The sequence below is a fragment of the Dendropsophus ebraccatus genome, chromosome 15 (assembly GCF_027789765.1).
Source record: "Dendropsophus ebraccatus isolate aDenEbr1 chromosome 15, aDenEbr1.pat, whole genome shotgun sequence".
NCBI classification, from domain to species: Eukaryota; Metazoa; Chordata; class Amphibia; order Anura; family Hylidae; genus Dendropsophus; species Dendropsophus ebraccatus.
In genome coordinates, this window is record NC_091468.1 from 17,717,442 (window position 1) to 17,739,076 (window position 21,635).

The 21,635-nt window shown below is 43.4% G+C and overlaps 1 protein-coding gene across 4 annotated transcripts in view; it reads right to left on the bottom strand.

Annotated features, from left to right (window-relative positions):
- THADA (THADA armadillo repeat containing) overlaps positions 1-21,635 on the bottom strand; it is a 480,068-nt gene that overhangs the window by 105,586 nt on the left and 352,847 nt on the right. For 3 of the 4 annotated variants that reach the window (XM_069954790.1, XM_069954788.1, XM_069954791.1), the window contains exons 32-33: positions 2,216-2,574; positions 369-493 (exon numbers count right to left, since the gene is read on the bottom strand). In XM_069954790.1, the coding sequence (XP_069810891.1) occupies positions 369-493; positions 2,216-2,574 (484 nt within the window). Of the gene's footprint in view, positions 1-368; positions 494-2,215; positions 2,575-16,239; positions 16,463-21,635 lie in introns of those variants that run through there. The other variant, XM_069954792.1, reaches the window with a different exon arrangement.

Below are 21,635 nucleotides of genomic sequence, written 5' to 3' on the forward strand. Positions count from 1 at the left end.
ATTTCCATGGAACGTTAATCGTTACTTATGATCGTAATTGCGATAGTTTCATCTTCGCTATTTCTTCGCTATTGCATTCGTATCTATTGCAAACGACGGAACGATGTCTTATTCAATGCGAACGTTTTGCGAACGAGCAACGATAAAAATAGGTCCAGGTCTTATAAAGCGATCAACGATTTCTCGTTCGGACGTTAATCGTTAACTGCATTTCAACCGAACGATTATCGCTTTGATTCGAACGATTTAACGATAATTTGAACGATAATCGTCCGATGGAATAGGGCCCTTACACTAGTGGCCAAAACCACCGCGAGCAGCGATTTGGCCAACATAATTCTAAGGTGTTTGGAGACCTTAACATTCACCTGTAGCTGGATGTAGACACAAGATTTAAAATTCTTCTCAACAAATCCTTCGGCTCCATTTGGAAATGATCTTTCGCAGTGAAAAGTATCCTCTCAATGTTCATATCATACAAGATTCTTAGCACCTGTCCAGAGAGGGAGACAAAATAATAACAAGAGTAAAAAAAATTATATAAAAAAAATACATAAGATATACAAATACACATATACATACAAAGGAAGAGGTCTTGCTCCCTGATGCTACCTATTGGAGGTTGCATCCCAGCAAAAGCAGGTCTCAGCTCTGTAATGGGGTACCCTGGAGTCTAAAAATACATTTTTAATGAATTGCTTTAATAAAGTTATAATACAGTGGTCCCTCTTTAATTGGTTCCAGGACAACCATTGTAGGATGAGAACAAAACGCACATAATATCAACCCCAAGTGGGGAGAAAAATAGAGATTTAAAGAAAAATAAGGCGATAAGTATAGATAAAGCAAGTCCTTAAACTCTAGAGGAGATACTAGACTCACACAGCAGTACAGGACATGTAGTATCACACTATACTGTAGGGAGGAGATACTAGACACACACAGCAGTACAGGACATGTAGTATCACACTATACTTTAGGGAGGAGATACTAGACTCACACAGCAGTACAGGACATGTAGTATCACACTATACTGTAGGGAGGAGATACTAGACACACACAGCAGTACAGGACATGTAGTATCACACTGTACTGTAGAGAGGAAATATAAGACACACACACATAGCAGTACAGGACATGTAGTATCACACTATACTGTAGAGAGGAGATACTAGACATACACAGCAGTACATAACATGTAGTATCACACTGTACTCTACAGAGAAGATACTTGACACACACAGCAATACAGGGCATGTAGTATCACACTGTGCTGTAGAGAGGAGATACTAGACACACAGCAGTACAGGACATGTAGTATCACACTGTACTGTAGAGAGGAGATACTAGACACACAGCAGTACAGGACATGTAGTATCACAAAGCACCGTACAGAAGAGATACTAGATACACACAACATTACATGTACTATCACACTATATTGTAGAGAGGAGATACCAGACACACACAGCAGTACAGGACATGTAGTATCACACTGTACTGTAGAGAGGAGATACTAGACACACAGCAGTACAGGACATGTAGTATCACACTGTACTGTAGAGAGGAGATACTAGACACACAGCAGTACAGGACATGTAGTATCACACTCTATTGTAGAGAGGACATACCAGACACACACAGCAGTACAGGACATGTGCTATCACACTATACTGTAGAGAGGAGATACTAGACACACTGCAGTACAGGACATGTAGTATCACACTGTACTGTAGGGAGGCGCTACTAGACAGCCAATCACTGCATAAAATTTACTAATAATGGGGTACTACCAGTAAGACGAACACTCTTATTGGTCAATATTGTGTTATTTACAGCCGCAGATCCTGACTGTCTGAAGCATTGTAATTGAGTGTGGTCTCAACATCTGATGGTTTGGGAAGGAACACTGTATGTGGAAAATATTGTAACCTCAGGCAATTTCAAGTCGAGGGATAGTTGTACTTTGTAATATAACTTTTACTTAAAAAAAAATGGACATAGATCTACATATTTACTTGACTGGCAGAGGTAAGGGGTGACTTCAACATACTCTCCTCTGATGCCACCAATGTGCAATATGCAGAGCTTAAACCTGCCCCCCGTACTGTATATTCATACTACACTTTCCTACAATGGACAAATTACTTAAAAAAACTGTGCAGCAAAACGGCAGCAGATCTGATATGGGGGATGTAGGTACTGCTCTAGTTACCTGGCACAGGCATTCTATATTATTTTCTTTCATTATCATCTCAAAGAGCGTCTTCTGAACCTCATGAGACACGTAGGCATCCCGGCGGCCTTGCTTCAACCATTGCAACAGAGATTGGAGAGTCAGCAGACGCACTTCATGGAATTCTGACCCCAGCATCCTCTGCACCAAGCGGGATGGGTCCATTTTCATAGCAGAACCACTGACCCCACCAACATTTAGCAAGGATAGAATGAGACTGGTAACGCTTTGCAGATACAGGATAAATCCAGGGACTGCGGCAGTGTGCTCTGCATCCTCTATCAGTTCACAGTCTTCAATGACGCGGTGCAGGTCATCCCAGAAGTCAGAGGTCACAGCTGTACGAGAGGCAAAAACCAAGCAGGATTAAGGCTTTGTTCACACTCGAGTGAAAGGCTTAAAGGGAATATGTCATGAGAAAAAGATTATTGTTTAAATAATAATTTTATGTTAAACATATTTTTTAAGAATTTTTGGTGATTTTCTACCCCCTAAATCTATTTTTTTTTCCAAATTTTCCATTTTTTTTATCTATTCTATTATAATACTGAGATCTTCCAGTTTCCATTCTCACCACTGGGGCTAAAACTAAGCTGAGACTTCCTGTTGTGTCTGTGGTGATAAGAGGAGGTTGCTGTAAAGTGATCTGTACAGCATTGCAGCGTCATGTGACACCAACAGATAGAGGAGACAATAGCAGCTCCCTGTGGAATGACCTCTTCACAGGTCACAGAGCGCGCTCATTAATGTTTCACATTCATCTCAAGGGGACAGAGTCTGTCTATTGTCATCTATGTCCATGAGTCTTGCTTTAACGCATGTCACTAAATGCTGTTAGGAACAGCCCATTCTAGATGGCCACTACCATAACAATGTACTAAAAGTGAAATAAATAAAATTACAGTCAGAAAATAGAAACAGATTAGAGTAAAACAACTTTCAGCATCTGACTCTAATCTGTAAAAGAAAATTTAGGTGACACATTCCCTTTAAACATATATTCCTTTATTTTTCATGGGAAAAACAGCACTATTTTTCATGTTACAACAATGGAAGCTGACAGAGTGAAGAGTGCAAGTCAGCGAAGGCTGTCAGTGCTGCTGGAGTGCATTGTGCAATGTAAAATTATACAAAAGTCAACAAATATAAATAAAACAATAAGGGACCTCACTTTGCTGAACGAAATCAAAATAAATAATCTCCCGGCCAGGATTAGTCTCCCATTGTGAGCTAAAAAAAAAATCTCTCAACTCCTCTTAAAGGGGTGGTCCAGGCTTAGAAGAACATGGCCACTTTCTTTCAGAAACAGCACCATCTTTGTTCTCAGGTTGGATGTGGGTTTTGCAGCTCAGTTCCATTGAAGTAAATGGAGCCAAATTGTAATACCTTACACAACCTGACGGCGGGTATGGTGTTATTTTTACAAGAAAGTAGCTGCATTTTTTCTAATCCTGGATAACCCCTTTAAATTCAGTGTAAGGCATAAAAAAAAAAAAGTACCAACTTTTTTTTTTTACTGCAACTCTTCTTTTACGTTTCTTCTTCTTCTGGTTCTCTTTTCTTTTGTTCATCCCCCAGCTATCAATGGTAATTAGAGCGCAACTTGAGTCCAATCGTTCGGCATTCGAATACGGATGGCTGAAGATATTGGATGTAGCCCTAGAGAGTCCTGAAAAACATGGATACAACCATAGGCCATATCAATGTTTTTAAAGACTCCTTAGGGCTGCATCCATCTTCTTCAGCCACCAGTATTCAAACGCTGAACGATCAGACTTGGGCATCTTCAGTCGCACTCATCTCTAGTGGTAATCTGTGAATGAACTCAACAACAAGTGTATAATTTGCCTACAGCACCACCACAGGAGAAATAGGGTATTACATTCTTTTTTTGTTAAATTAGTCCTCCAGAGAGAAAGAGAGCAAAGTTTTATATCGCTAGTTAATATATAGGGATTCTGAATGGAAGATATGCAAAACAGGAGTCCGTGGAGCCTCGGTTGCGAGTCTCAAAACACGGGATAGCCAGATATCTCTAGCCTGTTGCCACGGGGTGCCTCCATGATAGGGAGAGCACCACACCACCCTGATAAATAACCCCTTAAGTCCCACTCGGATGGAATGGAATGGATGGAAGCCTGCCTTTGTAAGCCATTGTCATGATCGCAATACTCGCACCTTGAGTTAGACATTGACAAAAAGGGGCCACCCTGGTGTTTCCCTGTCTATGTTCCAATACTCGCAACCGAGTGGGACTTAAGGGGCTATTTATCAGGGTGGTGTGGTGCTCTCCCTATCATGGAGGCACCCCGTGGCAACAGGCTAGAGATATCTGGCTATCCCGTGTTTTGAGACTCGCAACTGAGGCTCCACGGACTCCTGTTTTGCATATTTAAATTTTTGGGGGCATCAGTGGAGACTCTTGATTGAGTACTTCATTGGAATTTTTTTCACTGTTCTCCTTGAGTTCAGTGATAACTGTGTTTTGTTGGTCGATTTGCTATTGCCCCAACTAGCCAGAATCCTACTCCACACTGACGAGGGGCAAAAACCCCGAAACGGCTGTCTGTGGATGAAAGCCTGCCCTGGCAAGCCCTTGTCATGATCGCAATATTCGCACCTTGAGTTAGACATTGACAAAAAGGGGCCACCCTGGTGTTTCCCTATTTATGTTCCAATACTCGCAACCGAGTGGGACTTAAGGGGCTATTTATCAGGGTGGTGTGGTGCTCTCCCTATCATGGAGGCACCCCGTGGCAACAGGCTAGAGATATCTGGCTATCCCGTGTTTTGAGACTCGCAACCGAGGCTCCACGGATTCCTGTTTTGCATATTTAAATTTTTGGGGGCATCAGTGGAGACTCTTGATTGAGTACTTCATTGGAATTTTTTTTCACTGTTCTCCTTGAGTTCAGTGATAACTGTGTTTTGTTGGTCGATTCTGAATGGAAGACCCTATTCTAGTAAAAGGTATTAAAGTGTCACTGTTGTTTAAATATTTTTTGCAGAAATCAATAGTGCAGGTGAATTTAAGGGAGATGAGGCACCAAAACAGGACAACAAAGAGTTAATTTACAGCTACATCACCGGGCTATCTCCTCTGAAGTCAGCACCGACCTCTCTGACCTCTGAAAACCAGCTTTCACACAGGTCCCGCTGTGTAATCCTTTGTTCTCTGCTGCCGACTAATCCTCCTCCCACCTCCCCCTCCCCTCTCCGTAGGTTAGACAGGGCTCAACTGGTGTAAAAGAGTCGAGATTTCCTGATAATGAGCAGTGAATGAGAGGGGGGGGGGGCTGAGGAAAGTCTTTCTGAATGCAGCTAACGGCATATTTGCCTAATAAACCTAATTACAAAGTTTCTTAAAAATCGCCTGTACTATTGGTTTCTGCAATTAAAAAAAAACAAAAAAAAAACCCGACAGTGACACTTTAAACATATATACAGTACTTATTTTATTTAGTAGATCTATAATTTATAACTGAACCACACTATCTTGCTGGGGATTAATAGAGACCGTATTGGTCAATAACTACAAGTGCATGCAATGAGAGCAGTCTCGGCACTACCGGCTGTGGCTTTCAGGCAACAGTAATAGTGTAACTAGCTGGGGAAGGCTTTTCTAATGCAATACCTTGGTGGTGCTCAACTCCAATACACAGTCTTTGATGAATTATTCACATAGAAGAATCAGTGGCACTCACCAGGTTAAATTGCAAGTAAAACAGACTTTATTCCATTATTCCAGAGCTGGCAACTGGGATGTGGATCAACAGTCGACGATCGTTTCACGTGCTCACGTGATGCACGCTTCCTCTCGGCCGAGAGCACGCGAAACGATCGGCGCCCGTTGATCCACATCCCAGTTGCCAGCTCTGGAATAATCCCCTGAAGAAATCTCACAATAAGCTAGCATAATTGTTTGGATACCCATTGTACTGATGCCAATACCTGGCATGCAAGCAGACACTCGGAGTAAACAACATACAACCCAATGGTGTGATCAATAAGCAGGTAAATTATTACTGACCCCTATACAGTGCATCGCAACCTAATGGTTCCCGGTTATGGATCTGGGACATTCTATCCTGAAACAAATTCATTATAGCAAGGAGTGACAGGTATAGTATATGCCAGGGGTCCTCACACTGGCGGACCTCAAACTGGAGGCCAGCTGTCCGGACCACTGGTCAGACCTCCCAACCGCCCCGGCTCCCATGTGTCCCTCTCCCCACCGCACTGCCTCCCGCCCCATAGGCGTACTGACATCTACGCAGTGTCGGTCCGGCCCCAGGCTGATTCGCGCTCTATGGGGATGTCCTGGGGATTCCCCAGCAGAGTGCGCACCTGTGAGCTCTGTGTATGCCACCGGCCTGAACTTCCCGGAAGTACAGGCCGGTGGCATTCACTGAGGTCTCTGGTGCGCGCTCTGCTGGGGAATCCCAGGGACATCCCCAGAGAGCACGAATAAGCCGGAGGCCGGACTGACATGAGAAAAGAAGAAGACAGGTGCGGCGGGAGAGCGAGGTGCTAGGTGAGTTGTGATTTGTTTGTTTTTTTGTCTCGGGGCTATATACTACTGGGGGGGTCTATATACTACAGGGGGGAGCTCAAGGGGGTCTATATACTACAGGGGGAGAGCGCACAGGGGGGGGCTATATACTACAGGGGGGAGAGGTCACAGGGGGGCTATATACTACAGGTGGGAGAGGTCACAGGGGGGCTATTTACTACAGGGGGGAGAGGTCACAGGGGGGCTATATACTACAGGGGGGAGAGGTCACAGGGGGGGCTATATACTACAGGGGGGAGGTCACAGGGGGGCTATATACCACAGGGGGAGAGAACACAGGGGGGCTATATACTACTGGGGAGAGCACACAGGTGGGCTATATACTACTGGGGGGAGCTCACAGGGGGCTATATACTACAGGGGAAGAGGTCACAGGGGGGCTATATACTACTGGGGGGAGCTCAGAGGGGGCTATATACTACAGGAGGAGAGGTCACAGGGGGGCTATATACTACTAGGGGGGAGCTCACAGGGGGCTATATACTACAGGGGGAGAGTGCAAGGGGGCTATATATAACTATGGGGAGCTCACAGGGGGCTATATACTACAGGGGGAGAGGTCACAGGGGGGCTATATACTACAGGGGGAGAGGTCACAGGGGGGCTATATACTACAGGGGTGAGCACAGGGGGCTATATACACTACAGGGGGAGAGGTCACAGGGGGCTATATACTACAGGGGTGAGCACAGGGGGCTATATACACTACAGGGGGAGAGGTCACAGGGGGCTATATACCACAGGGGTGAGCACAGGGGGCTATATACTACAGGGGGAGAGGTCACAGGGGGCTATATACCACAGGGGTGAGCACAGGGGGCTATATACTACAGGGGGAGAGGTCACAGGGGGGCTATATACACTACAGGGGGACTATATAACTACAGGGGGATAGCGCACGGGGGCTATATACTACAGGGGGAGAGCTCACAGGGAGACTATATACTACTGGGGGAGCAACAGGGGGGTCGGTTTTCGCAGTAATAAGCATCAATTCTGTATGTAAATAGTTGAACGTTTGTGAAAAGTAACAAAACACGTTTCCTACTGATGTTCAGCTCGGACCTTCACCTGACAATAGACCCCGGTAAGTGGACCTTCACTAAAAGTTGTTGAGTACCCCTGGTATATGCTCTTAGAACCTCCATAAGCCCAATGAAAAAAACATGTTGGATAAATGCAGTTGTGTATTGTACGAGGTTCCTCTCTACGGACCCTGATTTGCATGAGATGTCCATGATCCGGGCACACACCTGCAATGTCCTTTTTAAAATTCATGTAAACATCCTAAAATAGAAGGCAGTAAACTAGCGTAACCTCTGCGGCCCTGGTTACATGCTGATAACCCTCAATGAGGCCGATCAATTCTTAGAAAACACAATCTATTCCGAGCATTGTCATCAGGCCTGTACCATTTGTTTCGGCAGTGTACCAAAAAAACAGAGCAAAGCGGGGCGAATAAGTATTACAGAACAGTCACAAAGCAGATTATAAGAACACATGATGAAGGAACTTGATGCTTATACATTGTCCTTAACCATTTGCAGGTAAAAGTCCAAGACTTAGGGTCTATTCCCTTCATCCTTCATAGTACTGAGGTTTTCAGATGCAATTCGATGACACATGGGAATAGGCTCTTATGGTTGCAGATTACACGCAATAAAAGAGTCTTCATGTTGTGAAGCCAATAGTGATTACAACCGTTAGGCCAGAATCGATGTGATAATGGGAGAATCCTGCAATGTATCAGCCAACCAGCTTAGGCTGGGTTCACACTATGCTTTTGCCATCCGTTTAAAAAAAAAAACAATGATCCGTTTTGATACTTTTTTTTTTTTTTTATAAAACTGATCAAAACAGATGCACACACATGCATCTGTTTTTTTCATCCTTTTTAAAAAAAAAAAAAAACGAATGAAAAAGAAAAATGATTGCAAAAACGTAGTGTGAACTCAGCCTTAATGAATCCAAATTCCCAACATCCCACCAGTCCTGTGGATGCTCAATAGCTAGCATATTACATATCACAAAGCAATTATTTGGCTTGAGGTTACCATCTGGAGTTTCCAGTCTTCTTCCACAACTCTCCTTAGTAGGTGTTAAAGGGGTTATTCAGGTTTAGAAAAACATGGCCACATTTTATTTTTTTTCTTTTTCAAGAAAAAGCACCACTCAGTTGCATTGAAGTGTATGGAGCTGAACTGTAATACCACAAACAACCTGAGGTGGTGCTGTTTTATGTAAGAAAGTAGCTGTGTTAATTACTAATCGTCCACATAGAGCCACTGCTCCATGGATTCAGGTCCCATTCAAAACAATTGATTTCAAATTCAAAGATGCTGCTAAGGATCTAGACTGTTAACTATGTGATCACCACCACTTCGTTCTCAGTACAAAGAATTCTCAGGTTCATGACCCATTGAAAGCAACGGTGACCAGCCACAAAAAAACCACATATGTTAGGGAAATGTCAATTTCAATGAGACCAACCAACGGCCTACTGTGTATGGGGGCCTCCCGACTCTCCTCTGACAGATGTTGTCAAGGGAAAGAAGGATTGGACAGATTGGATTACAACTGCCTGATACTTTTGATCTCAAGGAGGTAAGCGATTGCCAGAAGAGTGTGGCAGTGGCGTACCCCTCCTTTTCCCAATCATATCTTAGTACATGAAAGCTGAGGTGAATGGACATCTGGATGACTGCTACTAAAAATCGAGGATCGTCAAAGGTGTTCGCTGAGATTACAGGCACAGGTAAATGGCTTCTAAATAATATTCTGCAATACGAAGATGCCATACACAGGAATAGATGATGAGAATGGCTGGCCATGTATATGCTCAGCTATCTCCACCGAGGTCAATGGAAGATACAAAAACAGTAAAAAAAAAAAATATCTCCCATAAACTGAACACATCTGCTGGCCAAAAGGGTGATAGAAGACCATAGTTCTCTCAATAAGTAAGAGACCAAGACGTAGAACACCCATCTATAAGGTCAAATATGTATGGCTTTTACCCAGTAACTTTTTGCCAGGGGAATCGACTGGCATGGATCACAAATGGCATACATGGGAATCGGGCTGAAAAGGTAAAAGTTCCAAAAAACACTACAGAACACATTCACCTAGTAGGGATGACTGGTGGAGCAGATTATGGAAGCCCATAGTGGAATATCTATCTCATCGATGAACTTTTGAATCTGCCGAAGACGTCTTGAGATGGCGGACAGGCGGTGGCCCTTATGGTTACACTTACTGCATCATTACTGGATTTAGAAACAAAATGACTATTTTTATAACAGCCAAGCTACAAAAATAACCAAAAACACAGCAATCATCATATCAAAAGAAAGGATGATATATCCATTATTATGGGACACTCCTCTGACCTGGCCACTAATGGAGTATTCTTCAGGTACTTAACAGCCCATCGTCTTAGCTTTCAAAAATGGAGTCTTGTATAAAGAAACAGAAAGCAGAGGAATTTATTGGTGTCCTGTTGTCTTTACCCAAACACCATAAAGCCATAAATGTGTCCAGGCCCTGAGACACCAGCCAGTGCCACATGGTGAACATCAGCTAGGGATACATCAATCTACAAAGACAACATGGCTGATAGGGAAGGTCATCATGTCAGGGCACAAGTCTCACCATTGATCTTCTTGATAAGAGTATTGGGGAGGTTTCTTGGAATTTACAATTTTATGCTTGTTTGTTTTTGCTAGTTGGAGAAGTCAGTGGTATGGAAATTTATTTTCTGGCAATGCTTTTTGGGAGAAAAGCATACAGACCCACTCTCCTAATAAAACTACCTCATACTAATCGCTCCAAAGTCTCCTCTAAAAAGAAGAGTCGCCCATTTGTAGACCGCTGTTTCAGGTTTGTCGTCCCGCCACAGTGCACAATAGGGGGCTACTGGCTACAGAGATGCCTCAGTTACACCTGAGGCCAACTCTCCGGACGTCTACTAAAGAAGGCCAAAAACCCGATGGGCGACTCTTCTTTTTGGAGATTGCTTTGAGAGTATGATATAATTTTCTTTCTTCTGGAGGACAGCAAATTGGTTTTCCTAATTTTTACCAGAAAAGCATCTGACAGGATGTAAAGTGTAAATGTATATGAGATCACATGACATATATTACATTATATACCATCTTGCACTTGTTTAGCTGGATCTGTGACCCTGGTTTGTTAATGAAAGACTGCAGGGTGAGAGTTGGGACCCACTGTCTTCTCTTCTTGGTCAGCTCCCAAAGTTTCCTTGTCCACCATCCAGACATAGACAATCCCTTCAATACACCTCCTGTCTCAGCTTGGTCCATTTCCAGGCAATTAGCGCCCATCAAATGTCCTGCCATGGACAGCGGCCACCATCGCCTATATCTGCAGCGGTATTGTGCTTAAGAAACCTGGAGTGCTTTGGTATTAAACCTTATAGTGTTTAGCAACAAATCCACATTCTTTTTGGGTTTCGGAGAAGGTAAGCTTCCAGTATGAAGGCCTTGTAGTGACTACTTCAATCCTGCATTTGCAGTGGAGCGACACACTTCCCTCTGCTGGTGTCATGATGTAGAGAGGACACACTGTCCCCTGTTGGTGTGATGATGTGGGGACACTGGGGAGGACACACTGCCCCTTGCTGGTACGATGTGGGAGGACACATTTCCCCCTGCTGGTGTGATGAGGTGGAGAAGATACATTGCACCCCGCTGGAGTGATGATATGAAGTGACACACTGCTCCTGCTGGTGTGATTATTAGAGATGAGCGGACCATCAGACTTTTGGTCCGACGGCATCGGCGCTCTCTAGTCATGCCTGTAATCCCGACTGAATAGTTGCGATCTCGCAAATATGCGGTCAGGATATTCCAGGGATCTCAACATTGATTCCCTGGAATATCCTGGCCGCATATTCCCGGGAGCGCAACTATGTGGCCGGGATCACAAGTCCGAACAGTTCGGTCATCTCTAGTGATGATATGGAGTGACACACTGCTCCTGCTGGTGTAATGATATTGAGTGACACACTGCTCCTGCTGGTGTGATGATGCCGGGAGGACACACTGCCCTCTGCTGGTGTGATGATGTGGAGAGGACACATTGCACCCTGCTGGTGTGATGATGGGGAGAGGACACATTTCACCCTGCTGGAGCGATGATATGGAGTGACACACTGCTCCTGCTGGTGTGATGATGTCGGGAGGACACACTGCCCTCTGCTGGTGTGATGATGTGGAGAGGACACATTGCACCCTGCTGGTGTGATGATGTGGAGAGGACACATTGCACCCTGCTGGTGTGATGATGTGGAGAGGACACATTGCACCCTGCTGGTGTGATGATGTGGAGAGGACACATTTCACCCTGCTGGAGCGATGATATGGAGTGACACACTGCTCCTGCTGGTGTGATGATATAGTATAGAGTGACACACTGCTCCTGCTGGTGTGATGATGTGGGCAGGACTCCCTGTTCCTGCTGGTGTGATGATGTGGGGAGGACACACTTTCCCCTGCTGGTGTGATGATATGGAGTGACACACTGCTCCTGCTGGTGTAATCATATTGAGTGACACACTGCTCTTGCTGGTGTGATGATGTGGGGAGGACACACTTTCCCCTGCTGGTGTGATGATATGGAGTGACACACTGCTCCTGCTGGTGTAATCATATTGAGTGACACACTGCTCTTGCTGGTGTGATGATGTGGGGAGGACACACTGCCCCCTGCTGGTGTGATGATGTGAAGAGGACACATTACCCCCTATTAGTGTGATGACGTAGAGGACCCACTGCCCCCTGCTGGTGTAATGATGTGAGGACCATCACATACGACAGTGGTCTCCCCTCGTGATACCAGGGCACTAACAGTTCAGTGATATGTACAGGACATCCTACAGCCATATGTGTTTCCTCCCATGGCTTCCGACTGCAGGATAATGCTCCGAACACACAGCAAGGGTTTCTTAGGTATGTCTCCACCAGACTTTAACATTTCCTTGGCTACACGATTACCAGATTTACCAAACATTTATGGACTTCAGCTTTGACTACCTACAAGTGTGCAGGATCTACACCCCCATCTGTGGGCAATTATGCTTTAGGATGCTATACGGAACCTATATCCTTCATGCCCAACAGTATCTCATCTTGTATCCAGACTAGAGGTGCCAACAAGGTCCTAGAACTTCCACTGTACCGTTTCCCCCAATAAACTTCTCCATTCTCTCATAAATTGTGATCACATATTATTATAACATCACTCAAAGTGTAGTTCATTGTCCCCTCTTCTACAAGACAACCCCATTATAATAAATGGCACATAGTGGGGGGGCCCTATTACAGATCATTCATTAGGGCCCAGGAACCTCTGACACATACTTCTCCTGTGAACCAGACATGAACCGGCATGTCTAGTCCAAACACAATCCAATCTAAAGTTTCGACCATCACTCCCCCGTTCCCCGGCTCACCTGGATTCGCTGCCTCCCATAATTTTGCTTTTAATCATGGAAGGAGAGTTGTGTTCGTCACATGTTTGACATAAATCCCGGCATTACACCCATTGTTCACATGTCAACTTATATTAGTCGATTATTAATACAGATTAGGCCAGTGACTTTGATATATATTTCAGGACCCTTGTCAGGTGGAACAATGAATAAAAGAGACTTGAAAAACAAAATGCCGAGCCGGGTCATTGTTGTCCTGTCAACATGTTTAGGCTTCATCTATTATTGTATGCAAGAGAAAAATGACCGCTGCTCGCTCGCTTCAGTAATTGCGCAGTCAACACTGTGATTTATCACCGCCGGGGAACCTGATAAGTTATTCCTCTGTAACCCTACACAAAACTGTGGAATCATCCATGCAAGTAAAAATAAAGTTGATAGTCCCATTGGATATATTTGTCTTCCTTTTTACAACTTTTTTTAAGAAAAAAAAATATATCACATTTTCTCTTCTCCTTTCAAACGTTCATAAATGTTACCGTCCTCTCGATGCTACACTTGTTGGAGAAGCAGTTTGTTCTTCCTCTTACTGGAAGTTGTAACCATTGACAGACCTTTTGGGTGGTCAAGAACCAATGTTTGTGACTACCTGATCATTTGCATCTGCATTTTGCTGTAAATACGCCCTCTCTTGATTAGAGATGATGGAACAGCGCTGATGTTCAGGTTCGTATGAACTTGAACCATCGGTATTTGACTCCCGCAGTCTTCCCGTTTCATGGGGAAGGTGGAGACAGCCCGAGTCCCACCTGGAAAACAGGAATACAACCTATGGCCCAGGCTGTATTTGGGCTGACTCCCGCTTCCCCACGGGACGGGAAGACTGTGGGAGTCGAATACCGATGGTTCGAGTTCCTATAAAACGGAACATCAGCGCTGTTCCATCATCTCTACTCTTGATGTCTCTTCATGTTGCTTGAGCACTAACCAACCATACTGTACAATATAGCTCTCTAAAATGCGTTTTCCGGGCAAAACATACTGATGAGCTGTACACAGTGAACAGGGTCGGAAGCAGTTGGCTCTGTTGGCTATGGCTAGTGTTGAGCGGAGAGGCCGGACTATTCAAGTTCAGCAACATTCTCCAAGCCTGAACGTTTGGCACTTGTTTGGGTTTGGAGAACGTTCCAAACCCGAACAGTCCAGCCTTTCTGCTCAACACTAGTGGTAATATCCGCTCAGCTCCAATTCAAGATGGCAGTAACCAGGTCTACTATTACACAGTGAACGCAGCCAACTGCCTCCAGTCTTGTTAAATGTTAAGTGCGGGAACCGAACAGCTGATCATCTGGGGTGCCAGGTGTCAGCACCCCACCGATCAGTGACGGATGGGCTATCCTGTGGATAACTCATCAGTATGTTTTGCCTGGAAAACCCACTTAAAGGGATTACATGGTGTTGACACCTTTTTGCTGTTGCAAATTTTGTAGAAACATGAGGAGGTCACGTTCCGGGAAACATGTAAATGCCAAGCGGCATACCAGTCTGTAGACTCTCTCCTGCCAAAAGAAGTGATTGATTGTCAAAGAAAACTTCTGTGCTTATACAGCACCACCATATTCTACTGCGCTGTACAGATACAGGTCTCCATATATCAGCAAGGCTTGCAATCCAAGCTCCTTTTCTCAAACACAAGGGTCAATTAATGTATCATCTTGTTTTCTGGATTGTGAGAGGAAATTTGAGAACCCAGAGTAATTTTAACTCCAGAGCGTAAAAGAAACAGTGCTTAATACTGAGACACAGGATATTGTATGACTTTGCATTGTAGTCTGAGACAGAGACAGCAGAGACATCTCATTATAAGGTAGGGAGAGAATTGAAAACTTCAAAAGGTAAAAGTCATGAAGTGCTCCTTAAAGGGGTAGTGCACAAAAAAAAATCTTTCAAATCAACTGCTGCCATGAAGTACCAGAGATTTCTAATTTACTTCTATTAAAAAATCTCACGCCTTCCAGTACTTATCAGCTGCTGTATGCCCAGCAGGAAGTGGTATTATTTCCAGTCTGGAGAGCAGGAGAGGTTTTCTATGGGGATATGCTCCTTCTCTGGACAGTTCCTGACATGGACAGAGGAGGCAACAGAGAGCACTGTGTCAGACAGGAAAGAAAACACCACTTCCTGCTGGACACACAGCAGCTGATAAGTACTGGAAGGCTCGAGATTTTTCAATAGAAGTAAATTACAAATCTCTGGCACTTCATGGCAGCAGTTGATTTGAAAGAAATTTCTTTTTGGTGCACTACCCCTTTAAGTTCCTATACCAGTGACATAATGAGGAGCCCTGTGTCACACAGCGCCCCCTCAGGCAAACACTATGAATTGCATCATTTATACTTTCCCCTGGAGAAACGTTGTTTTTGTATTCATCATTCAATCCTTTAAGGAAAAAAAAAAGTCCAGATTTTTTTTTTGTTACAGTGCAGCTTGTTGTGTCTGACTTACCTTTCTTACTAATAAACTCCCTGGCGTTATTCTGAAATTTATTGAGTACACTGTATCCCCTACCACAACCTCTAAACCTGCAATGTACTGTACTAGCCTGGAGAATGACATAATGATGGGTCACAATTCTTTGGCCACAGTACAGATACAAAGACAAAATCCGAACACACAATACGTCTGGATAAGGAGGACAGAGGGAGGGGAGAAAAAGAAGGCAGAAAGGAAATTAACTCGAAATAGAAACAACAAGAAATTTAGCCAAGAAAAACTCAAAATGATCTATATTGGAAAATCTCAAGTTCTGCTGCCTGAACACGCTAATAAAGCATTCATGACAGTGGAACACTAAGGAAAAGGAATGAGGCAGAAAACCGCACAAGGGGAAAATCAAATAAACACAATAAATATACGTGAAAGGACTGTGGGAAGGACAAATAGATTTATACATGGAGCCTGGAGAAACGTACAGAATATATGTGCTTACAGGAGCACGGATCACTGCAATGCTATTCAGAATATGGAGAATTCTTGGCACCTTCTTCGCGGCTCCTGGCTTATTTTATGATTGTGGATGCTGATAAATGTCACATCCTATACCAGTAACGTCAGATGTTAGTGTGCGGCTGGCATCCGAACTTACTTCTGCTGCTAGACATGATACTGGTACTCATTGAAGAGACTTCTTTTCAAACAATGCCTCATGGGAAAAAAGTATGCAAATTAGAGGAGACTCTTGTAAGAGATAGATTTCTTCATACTGGTAGTGATGAACCTCATGTTCATATTTGTATGGTGGTCACATGAGGTTCAGTCCCTAAAGTTGTCAAATGAAAAATCTAAAAGTCCACCTCCCTGAGAAGACCACCCCCTTATACCCCCTTAGACCATATTTTGTGTGATGGTCTATCAGTCGAACATACATGTCCATTTTCTGTGAGAAGAACACCCCCACAGAACCACTTTTTAATGCAATTTCAGCTGGTCTTCTCTTAGTTAATAATAATAATGTTTTTATTTGTATAGCGCACACAGATTCCGCAGCGCTTCACCTATCTGTATGTTTTGAGTGTGGGAGGAAACCCAGAGAAAACCCACGCAAACACGGAGAGAACATACAAACTCTTTGCAGATGTTGCCCTTGGTGGGATTTGAACCCAGGACTTTAGCGCTGCAAGGCTGAGCCACCGTGCTGGGTACCATTTGGGTATGTGCACACTACGGAATGCCACCGAATTACCCGCCGGGGATTCTGCAGCTCGCCCCCTCTCGTGGCCGCATGCATCTCTGATGGTCCCATAGGCTTCATTCTATGGTTTGCCAGATTCATTCTTTGGGCGGATGGAGGAAACCATACAATGAAGCCTATTGAAGCAGCAGAGATGCGCACGGTCTCCAGCTCCGGAATCTGTGACAGGTGATCCGCCGGCATTTCATAGGGTGCACATACCCTTACACTATATATTTGGCTGTAAAACTAAAGTTACAAGTCTTAACCATCTCTACCAAGCGCCACCGGACAGAGAAACACATAGTAGCCATGAAGACAGTGGACACCAGTTGTATCTCTCTCTGTGCGGGTATATACAAGGACTGTAATGAGTAATAGCTTGTATATACCTGAACATAGACAAACAGAAAACACTTACGGATGTTACGGACAACACAACTGTCCCCCATTGCTCACATCTAAATACCCTGGCCATGGCAAAATAGCTTGTTGGCACCAGCCTTGAAACATGGCACTTGGGGCACATAGCTTTTCTGTGTTATGATGATGCAAGGCTTGAAGGGGCAGAACATACCCAACACCACCAAACCGAGCAGTCCTGCAGTGCCCTGTATTAGGTATTACATAGTATATCAGGTTTTTCTGAAGTTTTCCTTCAAAGCGACTCTGTACCCACATTCTGACCCCTCCAAACCACTTGTACCTTCGGATAGCTGTTTTTAATCCAAGATCTGTTCCGGGGTCCATTCGGCAGGGGATGCAGTTATTGTCCTAAAAAACAACTTTTAAACTTCAACCCCATGCCCAACATCCAGGGCTTAGATTGTGTATGGATTAGGCTGGCACAATCTTTCTGTCCTTCCTCCCCGCCCTCCTCATCATTAGGAATGCTCCAGGCAGATTGTCTCCTATTCATAAGCTGTGTAAATACTGAACATGGGTTGGATCGTTAAGGCACCTGTGCAATGTTCAGACAGGAGAAAATGTTTCAGTGGCATTCCTAATGATGAAGAGGGTGGTGAGGAGGGACAAAGGGGTGGTGCAAAGTTAGGGCACAGATATTCTAAGCCACGCCTGTTGGGTACGGAGCTGCAAGTTTAAAAAATGTTTTTTAGGACAATAACTGCATCACCTGCCGAACGGACCCCAGGACAGATCTTGGATTAAAAGAAGCTATCTGGAGGTACAAGCGGTTTAAGGGGGTCAAATTGTGGGTACAGAGTCACTTTAATGAGGACCTGAACATGATGTTACATATAACAAAAAGCAAATATTTACTTTCCTATGGCTAAAAAATGTGTCTTTGCTATATCTGTATCTGTCTTGCATGTCATCTAAAAGTCACCCAAACTTGCACAAACATGGGTGTAATATCAACATAACCGCACTCAGGACGTCAGTACCCTCACCTGGGTGCAATGCTCGCACAACAGCCCCACCCATGATTTCCTGTTACCATGTCACTGGAGTGTCATATAATCACAGCATCTGCACACAAACACCAAGTTTGCATGTGTTATTTTACACTTATGTTATCGGCTAAATCATATGTCAAGACAGACTCTAAAATCTGGAAGCTGAGCAAAATAATGGAACCCAAGCAGATCCGGGGATGAAATGGCTCTGGTGGATGCAGAATCTGTGACTGGTAGCAAACACCTATTTTGTGTAAAAAAAAGTTTCTAGTCCACCAATAGTTAATTGTCAATCAACAGAAAGTGCCAGACATTTGTAATTTACTTCTATTAAAAAATCTCAAATCTTCTGGTGCTTATCAGCTGCTGTATGTCCTACAGGAAGTGGAATCCTTTCCAGTCTGGAAAGCAGTAGGAAATCCACATGGAAAACTTATCCTGACATGGACAGAGGTGGCAGCAGAGAGCACTGTGTCAGAGTAGAAAGAATACACCACTTCCTGCAGGACATACAGCAGTTGATAAGCACTGGAAGACTTGAGATTTATTAATAGAAGTTAATTACAAATCTCTGGAACCAGTTGATTTGAGGTTTTTTTTTTTTGTGAACTTCCCCTTTAATGCACTATCCTCTTCTGCTAGTTGAAGTATCTGAATTCTAGAATCCTACTGGTCAATGCCCTAATATCACAGGGTACTTGATAAAAGACTTTCTATTCCAGACATCCCTTTGCATGTGTTACTGTATTACATACATTATTTTGGTGACTGCAACCATTAAGGGAAAATGGCGAGAAGGGAAGTCAACTGGTTGCAAAAACTTACTCAGTAAACCGCATGTCCATTAGATATTGGTGAATCCAACTAAATAAGCCATAATTCACTACTATTCACTATCATTCATCATCATATAGTTACATAGTATGGCTGAGAATCAACTAAAGTCCATCAACCAGGGCAGTGGGGAGAAGTGACTGAAGGGAAAGGGTATGGGTGACTAGTTTCCCCTCTAGTTGTCCCCACCTTGGGCCCTATTACACAGAAAGATTATTGTGCGAAAAAATCGTTATATTGTTTGAATTTAAGTGATAATCTTTCTGTGTGTATGCAGACAACGATCAAACCAAGTCATTGATCGCATCTTTTGAGTTGACCATACATCATTGGTATTCATTTGCTAAGGCTGGGTGCAAACTACGTTTTTGCAATCCGTTTTTTTTTCAGCTGTTTTTGCAAAAAAACACGGATTTGTGTGCATCCGTTTTGATCCCTTTTTCCATTGACTTCCATTATAAAAAAGGATCAAAACGCATCCACTTTTTTTTAAAGTACACAAAAACGTAGCTGACCTTACTTTTATGTACGTTAAAAAAACAGATGCGTTTTGATACTTTTTTTTTTTTTATAACGAAAGTTAATGTAAAACGGATCAAAACGGATGTACACAAATGCATCCGTTTTTTTTTTTTTTTTTCACAAAAACGTATTGCAAAAACGTAGTGTAAACCCAACCTAATGGTTCAAAAATCTTTCGGTAAATGTACACATTGTTTGTTCATAATTGCGATTGTAGCTAACGACTACCGTTGAGTGTATTATGGTGAATGATTTCAAGTCATTCGCAAAAGCTCGTTTGCGAACATTCATCGTTATGCGAAGAAAACGGGAAAAAAAACAATACTAATAGGACCCTTACATGGCCTGACATCGACCCCAATAAATTGCGATCAGCAAAATTAGCGCTCGTTGGCAAGGACTTTAAAAGGCTCTAAGAATTGTGTGAGCAGGCCGCACAGGCAATGACTGGATCATAGGTGCACTCTATTAGCCTTATAATACTTCATTATACTACTGAACGTTTTGTTTACATGTGAAGTTGCGCCGGTTACTACCGAGGATAGTAATGCCTGCACAAAAGATGCGATCAGATGATGAGCAAGAAATGTCTTGTTCCGAGGCCGATTGCTGGCCTTTTACCATGGGCCCATTTATGACAGTAAGGGCCCTAGTAAACAGGACAATTATCGTGCAAAAAATTGGTATATTGTTCGAATTTAAACGATAATCGTTCTATGTAATTGCAGGCAACGATCGAAAAATCGTTCGTATGTTGTTGATCATTGATTTAGATCTGAACCTAAAATTATCGCTTATAGTTCGCTGTAATTCCACATTTGTTCGCTCAAGTTCCACATTTTTTCACTAATCGTTCAGTGTAATTGCACATTGTTGATTGTTTTGCTGGGATCAGAAGGAATAAACAATCATAGTAACAATCGCAATAACCATCGTAGTAACGATCGTAACTGACGACCATCGTTCTGTGTAATATGGTGAATGATTTCAGGTTAACGATAAATAATCTTGTTTGTGATCGTTTATCGTTAGTCGTTAAAAATCGCTCCGTGTAATAGCACCCTAAGCAGTTCTGCCCATGTAAAAGGACACTGGCATAAGTAGCTCTGATCTGAAACTGATTTGCACTGAAAAAAACATTCCTTCCAGATTTCAAGTTGTGATTAAACTAGATCAATGTTCAAAAAGATTAGCTATCATTTGTAAAGAAAAAATTAAAAAAAAATTGATCTGTGGGATGAGCTCCGCCCCTGCCCCTTATTTTCTGACCAGCTACTCCTCAAGGAGACGAGCAGGAAGCACATGAGATCTGATCCATACACTCCATGCCTAGGTAGCCGAGTAAAGCTGTTCAGTAATAATGGGCCCCTACGTTTCTGGCTGACTCTGCTCTGTTATATTTGAATGTAGTATACAGATCTATAGAATGTCTATAAGAGTGTAAATTGCAGGGTCAACAAGAAACGAAGAAGCTCATCTGGGTGTTTTTGTAATCCTGGACAAGACCTTTAAAAAGCCTTATAACATGACTAGAGATTTAATATGTCAAGTAAAACCCCAGTCATGTTTTAAGGCTTAAAAGAGAAGTCTGGCGAAAATTTTTATTAAAGTATTCTATTGCCCCCCAAAAGTTATACAAACCCCCAATATACACTTATTATGGGAAATGCTTATAAAGAGCTTTTTTCCCTGCACTTACTACTGCATCAAGGCTTCACTTCCCGAATAACATGGTGATGTCACTTCCTGGATAACGTGGTGATGTCACTTCCTGGATAACATGGTGATGTCACAACCCAACTCCCAGAGCTGTGCGGGCTGTTGCTGCTGGAGAGGATAATGGCAGGGGGACACTGAGGGACACAGGGCAC